Here is an 8,682-nt window from a genome sequence, read left to right as displayed (position 1 = left end):
TGCGTGGGGCTGCACTTTGCAGGCCGTTGTCTGGGTTTTGCAGGACACGGCTCGATCCGTTGGCATGCGGAGCCAAGCCTTTACTCCCCCTAAAGATGAGGGGGACCCTAGCAGAGGGCATGAAGAGCTCGGTACGGATCTGGCTTGTAGGACTCGCTGCAGGGGGGGACCCCGGAGGCCCCCCATCCTCTTGGTGCCAGTGAATCGCTTCCAACCTGCCTCAGCGGCTGGGGAGATCACCGCACAGAGTTTGTCAGGGTTTGTAAAGCGGCCAAATGGGGCTGGGAAAGGAGGACAGACCTTTCCCGGCGGGATGTTACCGGGCCGGGTGTCCCAGGGCTGGACCTGGGCTGCTCGGGGGGCGGAGGGGGCCGTGGGGAAAAAAATTAGGAGACAAAGCTTATGTCTCCTTCTTCAATTTCCTTCTTATTTTCTGCCTTCTTCAAGTTTTCCTTTTTCTTCCAAGCAAATGTCTTCTAGGAAAGCACACACTGAGTCAATGCATTTGCTTTTTCAGACGGATTTTTGCGGGACTAAAAGGGAAATGGTTTGCAGCAAGAACAGATGTGAGCACTCGGGACGTGCCTCACTCACAGACAGCGGGAAGGGAGGCCGAGACAGGAGCGCAGGGGCAAAGACCGACCCGACTTGGCATCCATGTTCCCATGCTCCAAGTTTTACCAGCTCACACGGGATTTCTTAATTTATCTTTTCAGCAGCTTCTTCGCATTTTGTACCACTGTTCCCTGTCCTTTCTCTCGCCCTATCGCTCTCTCTTAATTTCGCTCCACCAGAATCACCGGCTTGTACAGGAGATTGCAAGACAAATGCAAGGAATTGGGCATTTGGCCAATAAGCGTGTTGATGGAAGACGGATTTTTTTTTTTTCCGCCTAGTGGAAAATGTACTACTCTCCAGCAGACGGCTGCATTAAAATTTGAGTGCATTTATAAAATGAAACAAATTTTCATGAAAAAGAGCTGAAATCCGCTCTCTCAAGTACCAGTACGTTAAAGATTAACGCAGTGCAAAGCCTTAAGATGCCCTGATTTTAGCTCACGGAATCTCTGGCATCACAATATTTAAGAGCCTGTCAGCACTTCTATTGTCAACTCTTTTTCAAGGGCTTCTCGCTTGCCCTCAGCAGTTTTCGTGGTGGAAACCTCGAGATCCGGACTAAAAGGCCTCTTAAAAGCCGTTTGGAAACATTTCCCTGGCTTTACACAGGGTCGAAGGGAAGGAGAGGGTTCCCTGCGATCCACAGCTGATGGCGGCTCCAACGTCGCTGGACGCCCTGCCTTGGGTAATGCAAACGGGTTTTGAAACGTTGCAGTGCTCGTAGGTGGTGGGGAGCAAAAGTTCTCCAGGTAATCCAGAAACACACGGATCCTTCCCCAGGTCCCCCAGCATCTCCCACAGCACAGGCGAGGGATCCTCCACCCTCCCGAAGGCAAGCCTCGGGCGTCCTCACACCCACGCACGGACATCAGCCGGCGCGTTCTCACCATTCCCGTATGGAGTGCAGGATCTCGTACAAAAACTGCTTGAAAACTACAGAAGAGCTCTGCACACCCGCGGGGAGGGGTGTGTGTGTGTGTGGGGGGGGGGTGGATTTCAGGGTGACCCGACATCACGGGGCCCCTCGGGAGGAAAGGGGCTCCCTTTCTCCCCAGGGGAACTCTGCATACTCGGCATGAGGGTCTGCAGGTGCAAGGGACTCGGGCTGCATGAATTAGTCTTCCCCAGGGACCCCCATAGACGGCATCGATGGTCTGCAGCGAATGCCCTCAGCAGACTGCCTGGGGTGCTGCCGGGTGCCGCACAAACACACGGCAGGGCTTCAGCGCTCCCAGCTTTCCCTCCTGCCCTCTCTCACTGCCATCGCCGCCTTTCCTTGCCCCACTGCACCCCGTTCCTCTGCTCTCATTTCCAGTCCTCTCCCCCCCCAACCTTCTCGTCCACTCCAGGGATCTCCGTGCTGCCATCCCACCTCCTCTTCGCCTTTCCCGTGGGCTCTCTCGGGCCTGGCTCTGCCTCCCCGCCCAGCGGTGAAGGGCCTGGGCAGGCGGACAGCCAGCCCTGCCCTGCCGCGGCTGCCCGGGGCACCCTTTTGGGGGGCGCCTCGCCCCCCCCCCCTTCCTCCCCGCTTCCCTCCAGCTCCTGCTCCTTTTCCTTCTTCGCTCCCTCTCTTCCCCGCCGCCTCCCCTCCCTCTCTCCCTCCCCTGCACCGCTCCCCCCGCCCTCAGTCCTTTGGCTCCCCCGCGCTGCATCCCCTCCCTCCGCCGCCTCTGCCCCTCCTTCCCTCCGCCCCGGCTGCAGCTGCCGCCCTCCCGCAGCCAGTCCTGCGGCGCGGCGCGGCGCGGCTCGGCTCGGCTCGGCTCGGCGCGCCATGGTGCAGCTCGGGGCCGGCCGCCGAGCCCCACCGCCGGCCCCGGCCGCGCCGCCGGCCTTCAGCATCGACAGCATCCTGCAGCCCGGCCCCCGCCGCCCGGCCCGGGAGCAGGGCAGAGCCCGCGGCGCGCCGCCGGAGGAAGAGGAGGAGGAGGAGGAAGAGGGGCCTGCGGAGCGAGACCCCAGTAAAGGCTCCAGCAACTCGGGTACAGAGCCGGCAGCCTGCCTCAGGCTGTCTCGCACGTCGGGTCGCAGCCCGGCGCCCACCCAGGCGGTGGCCCCAGCCCGGCCCGCAGCCCCGCAGCCGGCGGGGGTCTGCCCCGGCCCCCGCCAGCGCCGCCGGGCCGGGACCGCGCACACGCGCACGCAGGCATGAACACACACGCAGACAGGGGCACATACACACGCACACGCAGACACGAGCACATACACACGCACACGCAGACACGAGCACATACACACGCACACGCAGCCGCGGCGCCCACGCAGCCGGAGGAGGAACCGAGGCGGCCGGACGGGAGGAGGTGCCCCCGGCACACGCAGGCACACAGGCACGGGCACCGACCTGCTCCCAGGGGCTCTGGCGGGTGTTTTACCCCCCTCCCGGCCTCCTTGGTTGGTTGTCCCGTGTCCAGGAGCCCCTGAGTGCTGTGTCACACAGCTGGCAGGGAGAATTCCGTGGCTCCTCACTGGAAGCTCCTCACCCTTCTCCCCTCTGGAGGGTGGGGTGGGGGGGGCCGTGGCCAGCTCTCCGCAGCCCCCTCCCCGTCCTCTCCCCCACCCCCGGCCTCGGCCCCGCTCCCCAGCGCTCAGCCGGGCCGTGCGTGCATGCGGGGCGGGCTGCGGGCGGCGGCGGGGGGCTGATGCTGTGCTTTGCCCTTGCAGGCAGCGAGCCCCGCCGGCTCCGGGCGGAGGGGACGAGCCGCGGCCTCAGCCCGGAGGCGGAGGGCGGCGGCGGCAGCGGCGGCAGCGGCGTGGGCTCCCCGCTCCCCGCCGAGGGGCTGCGCGGCCACCGGCAGCCGCCGCCGCGGGAGGCCGGGGGCTGCGGCGGGGAGAGCGGCAGGTCGCCGGCGGCGGGCGGCAGGAAGAAGACGCGGACCATCTTCTCCAAGAGCCAGGTCTTCCAGCTGGAGTCCACCTTCGACGTGAAGCGCTACCTGAGCAGCGCCGAGCGGGCCGGGCTGGCCGCCGCGCTGCACCTCACCGAGACGCAGGTGAAGATCTGGTTCCAGAACCGCCGCAACAAGCTCAAGAGACAGATGTCGGCCGAGCCCGAGGGCCCGGGGCCGGCGGAGCCCCCCGGGGAGCCGCCGCCCCCCGCCGCCGCCGCGGCTCTCTCCTTGCCGGCCCTTTACAAGGACAGCACCCTGCTGAGCCGCTGCTTGCTGCCGCTGCCCTTCCCCCTGCTCTACCCGGGCAGCGCCATCCCCTACCTCTGCCTGCCCGGGCCGGGCAAACACTTCAGCCTGGTGGACGGGGACGTATAGCCTCTCCCCCCGGCCCCCGACCTTCCTCTCGCCGGGGGCCGCCCCGCTGTTATTTATGCTCCCGCCGTGTCGGTGGGGTGTCCGCCTCCGCCACTGCCGGCGGCAGCCGCCCCCCGCCCCACGGAGGGGCCGCCCGGGCTCCCCCCACCCGTGCCCGTGGGCCGCCGACACGTTGTTAAAGCTTCAAAGGGCGCTGCCAGCCCGCCCTCGCTCCTGCAGCGCTTTTTCTCTGGTCAGGACTGAGGAGGTAACACGGAACCACTAAGGAAACCGGGATGCGTTCTGCAGCCCTCCCTCCCAAATTGTCCCGTGCCCGTACTCCAGGGGAGCCGATGCTCGCTGTACCGTGAACTGAGCCACTTTTAATACAGCTTGCTAAAAGGGAAGGCCGCGATGTGCTCCTCTATCTCAAACTCTCCACCTCTAAAATCCCTCAGATTAACTTCTCCCCGTCTTTGACATTATCAAAATATAGACACCTTTCCTCCGATGTGGTTCTTAAACTGTGGCTTCTCGGAATTTTTTTTTTCCCTCCTGAAAAAATGCATCCTCTCTCTCACACTTTTGGCCCTAACTGGTTCTCAAACCCTGGCTCATCTGATGTTTTTGCAGAACAAGACAAGCTGTCTCTCGTATTTCTTGTGCAAACCCCGCCTCCCGAAGTCTCGCGGGACAATTTTGTCTGCTATCCTAGAGTAAAGAAGTGTTATTTTTTTTTTTTTTCCATAGATTTCCAAACGCATTTGTCATCCTTTGGTTTCCAAGTTCACACGCTTTATATTCAAAGGTTGGAAATAAACCTTTTCAGAAAGCTGAAATGCATGCCTTTTCAATAGAGTTACTGCGAGGCGGTATCAAAAGAAAGCTATTGCCTAGAGTGCATTGATTGTTTTTATTTTAAAAATAAATGTTAAAAACACAGTCGTGGCATTACAGATTTCACCCGTGTGTGCTAAAACGGGCAACCTGTCGAGTTTCCCAGTGGGAAAAAAAGCGATAAGTGCTTCGGCTAGATAAGAACGTTTTTTCTTTTCTTTCCCCATTCTTGCTCCATTTGTGTTTCCTTGGGCAATTACTACAGATGTGCAACGAACCTCCGTGCAGGTGCGTGGGCCAGCCCGGCGAGGAGACCCCGGCGCAAGCGGGAGCCCCGCGGCTCAAAGCCGCTGCTGTGATTTGTTTCCAGCCGGGAAAGTGCTGCTGCAGGGATTGTCGGCGGGTGTAATGCAGCCGGGGAGCCGGTGCCAAGGCAGTCCCTGCGCCAGCCGAGCTCTGAAAGCGGCTTCAGCGGCTGTGTCAAGTTTTCTCACGGTTGCGATGATCTGGGAGCGTTGTTTGACCTCTCCTCTCGCTTTTTAATCGGTCTTGAATTAGTGTCAAATAGCAGGAGGAGTCTCACAGGGTGCCCTTGCTCTGGGAAAAACCCAAACAAATATCGAGGCTATTGCAAGGACAGTATAATGAAGTGGACACTCTGAAGGGGACCTGCCGGCTGCACTTCACAGCTCAGGTTCCCCCAAAATGCAGCTCCCGGGACGATGCAAGCGAAGAATTAGCGGTTTGGGTCACACTACCGACCCCTCTTTTCTGGTCTGACTTCATAATGATAGTTAAAGAAATTAAGCTCTTCTGAGCCCATGAGTTACTCCCTGGCTAAAACCATTTGGAGACACGTATGAGCGATGATGTCCTCGTTTCCGAGGACGATGCGAAATGGTTCGCCTGCGCCTGTTTTTTCATAACTGATGATCTATATCGGAACCTCCCTTTAGTTGTTACTTCTAATATTTCCAGTCTCGATGCTCTCTTACTTGATTACTGCCACGAGATTAATCAATACCGATAGAGGCAAATCCGGCTTTTTCCAAATCCCTAGCAATGGAAGTTTGGTCAGATGCAGCAGCTATACACTAAGGTCCCTTTCTTTAGTTCTTTAACATGAAACTAAAATTCATTTAAAGAATCTGCCCTTTCACATAACTGCAGCCTCAGATGTCTCCGTGGTGAAAGATAATTATATAAGTCACTCTTCGGCAATTAATCTACTTTTCACCGCATTTATCAAACCATTTTCAGTCTTCTTATTCTTCTCTCTGTTTTATCAATTTGCCGTCGGAATTGTTTCTGGAGTTACAGGGGCAACTGAAGGACAATACGGACCTAAAACCCGGAGCGAGTTACTTTACAATAGAAACAACAGGAAGAGATCTTCTGCGGGCCGTCGTTCCAGTGCACAGCCCGATTTCACCACTTGCTGCCGACCAACTCCAAAGCCACGATCGTTAGAAGTTATGTCGCCATCGGTGAATGCCTGCAACACCCGGGTAGCTGGAGGAAGTAAATAACAATCCCGAAACACCCACCCCCCATCCAGATATAACTGCTGGTAACGACATCATTAGCAAAAAATATTAACCAAACTGTTGCTACTCAGTGTAACACAGCCAGTGGCAAGGTGGCTTTCTTTGAAGAAAACCAAGTTCACAATGCGTCAGGATTCCCAGCTGAGCAGTGGCTGCTGATTGCACTGAGTATTACATTTCTTTTCGGACCTTTAAACAATTGCATTTGCAATTATAAATCATTCCTACTACAACAAGAGATTGCTACTAGCTACCGTACAGCAGGAGATTAGTGCTGGCTAACCTATTGACGGGATACTTTAAAAAATGAAACAAACTGCAATAAAACTAAACAAAAAACCCTCTGTAAGAGCTTGCAAACAGTTTGAGGGAAAAAAAAAAAACAAAACACCAAACGGAAACGGAAAACCAAACAGTGTTAGAACTGATTAGCTGCTGGAGTTGAGATTTTAAAATGTCCTGTTAAAGTTTGGCATGATGAAAAGAGGTAACACAGCTGGGTGGGAAGTGGATGGAAGAAATGATGTCTTTCCATATTGAAGGGATTATCTATTAAAAGCTCATATACAGTGCTGCAGGGTGGTTTTTTTTGTTGTTTGTTTGTCTGTTTTCTTTAGAAGAATAGCTAGAGGCCCCACCTGTGCTGGGAGATGCCTTGTGTTAGGCATGGCACATATGTATGTAATGACAGCCTACCCCAGAATACTCCATAAACTGAGTAGAAAAGATAGAAAAGAAAGATATGGCTAAGACCTGGCCCCTGAACCTTCCAAAAGAAGGATTGTGATCAAACACAACCTTTCTCAACAGGAAAATATATTTGAAAAGCAGTTGGATATATACATAAATGCATTGGATGTATACAGAAATGCATTGCTCATGAAACAGTGCAATACAAGGGCTTAACAGAGCTGCTCCAATCTCTCTCTCCTCCATCGTTTCATAAAAGCCCCAGATGGCTCTTCCTAAGGGCAGCAGCTCCAGAAAATTTGATTTTCATCTCACCTGTGATGTTGTAAAATTCCCTGGGATTATGATGATCAATCACAGTGCTGCATTGGGCAGATTTTCTCATTCAAGAGCATGCCACGGATTAGAAGATCCAATTACTTTTGCTGGAGAGTAAGTCTTCTCACTTGTCTGCTGTGTTGGAAGGTTTTGCAAAACTCCCCTAGGACTGGTTTCCCCCAGGAGGCTGAACCAGGCACTTGCTACCATTTTGTTTTGCTTTGCTGCTCTCTAATCACTGTGCACATAGACATCTTTATGGACCAGTACAAGGATGTCATGCCAGCCCTTCTTGTCATCTCCCCTGTTATTTGGACTTCTGCTACTAATCAGGCTGGTGCTCACCTCCACAAGGTGAGGGAAGGTACAGTACAGACTATAGAGAGAAAAGTTGCTCAGCATAATGCTTTGGCTTTGCCAGGGGTTGATCTGGAGTACAGAAAACTCTCCTGCTTCTTTTCCCCTGCTCCTGGATTTGTTATATTTTTCTTTTTTATTTGGTTAACCTGCAATGGTAGCTTGTCTTTCCTTTTTTAAGGAAAGGATTGAACTTCCTACACCTTTTACATGTTCATAAGCAGAAGTAGGGCTTCATTTGCCTAGCGGAAGGCTTGCAGCATTACCCCCAAATGTAGTATTCTTTCATGTTCTACAAGGAAGTCACCACAGATTTACATTAGTGCAATTAGGAAGAGAAAGAAGAGTCATAGCCTTACCACCCAGGGGAGACTTGTTTGAATCTGGGCAAGATTAATCAAATTTAAGGAAGATAAGAATGCATCAAAGCATCACGGAAAAGGCACAAAATTGATCATCCAAAATCACCACGAAAAAGAAAAAATCAGTTTGGAGTGAGACACAGTAAAAATGCTTTCTGTGCATCTTCTGTACAGCAGAGGTCCAACTGCACTTCTTTCTTGAAAAGCCAGTAGTGTCTCTTTCCTGCCTCTTCATGTGAATGTATGCAGTGGGCTCATTTTGCAGATTAAACTTGGGCTGGGCCTGATTCTGCTTTCCCTTACAAACACATCGTTAGAAGGCAAGAACATGACCTCTGGAATATGTCTGACTTAGAGCTGAATCCTTAAGATTTTTTCCTTTTTAAAGTATGTGAAGTGGTAAGATCCTCATAGTTACGATGTGAAATAGTTACCATGTTGAAAAAATGAGATATGGATTTACTGGAGAGGCTTGGAAAAGGGTGAAACTCATTGCTCCATGCATCTACATTTGCCTCGACATTGATGTTGAATATGCTCCTGCATCATGAGATGTGATTGCCGACTAGTTCATCTGTCACTTTACTTTAAAGATTGTACATAAATTGCTTAGAATAAAAACCTGGAAACTGTCTATTACTAAAAATAAAGGCCACCAAACAGTATAGTATCAGGAATATTCATCTTGTGTCTCATTTTGTGTTGCAGTACCTG

The 8,682-nt window shown here is 53.6% G+C and overlaps 1 protein-coding gene across 1 annotated transcript; it reads left to right on the top strand.

Annotated features, from left to right (window-relative positions):
• The first annotated feature begins 2,389 nt into the window (after positions 1–2,389).
• On the top strand, positions 2,390–3,878 carry LOC142593478 (homeobox protein Nkx-2.6-like). Its single transcript, XM_075709788.1, has 2 exons — positions 2,390–2,597; positions 3,277–3,878. The coding sequence occupies exons 1-2, from the start codon at positions 2,390–2,392 to the stop codon at positions 3,876–3,878; spliced, it is 810 nt and encodes a 269-aa protein (XP_075565903.1).
• The last annotated feature ends 4,804 nt before the right edge of the window (positions 3,879–8,682 follow it).

This window comes from Pelecanus crispus, chromosome 4, assembly GCF_030463565.1.
Source record: "Pelecanus crispus isolate bPelCri1 chromosome 4, bPelCri1.pri, whole genome shotgun sequence".
NCBI classification, from domain to species: Eukaryota; Metazoa; Chordata; class Aves; order Pelecaniformes; family Pelecanidae; genus Pelecanus; species Pelecanus crispus.
The sequence above is the reverse complement of the archived record's forward strand: the minus strand, read 5'-3'. Positions and strand labels throughout refer to the sequence as shown.

What these genes read in the sequence shown, in the direction of transcription:
- LOC142593478 (XM_075709788.1), top strand. Translation starts at nt 2,390, where the DNA reads ATGGTGCAGCTCGGGGCCGGCCGCCGAGCCCCACCGCCGGCCCCGGCC. An exon ending in TAAAGGCTCCAGCAACTCGG is followed by an intron (nt 2,598 to 3,276) that starts GTACAGAGCCGG and finishes TTGCCCTTGCAG; the next exon opens with GCAGCGAGCCCCGCCGGCTC.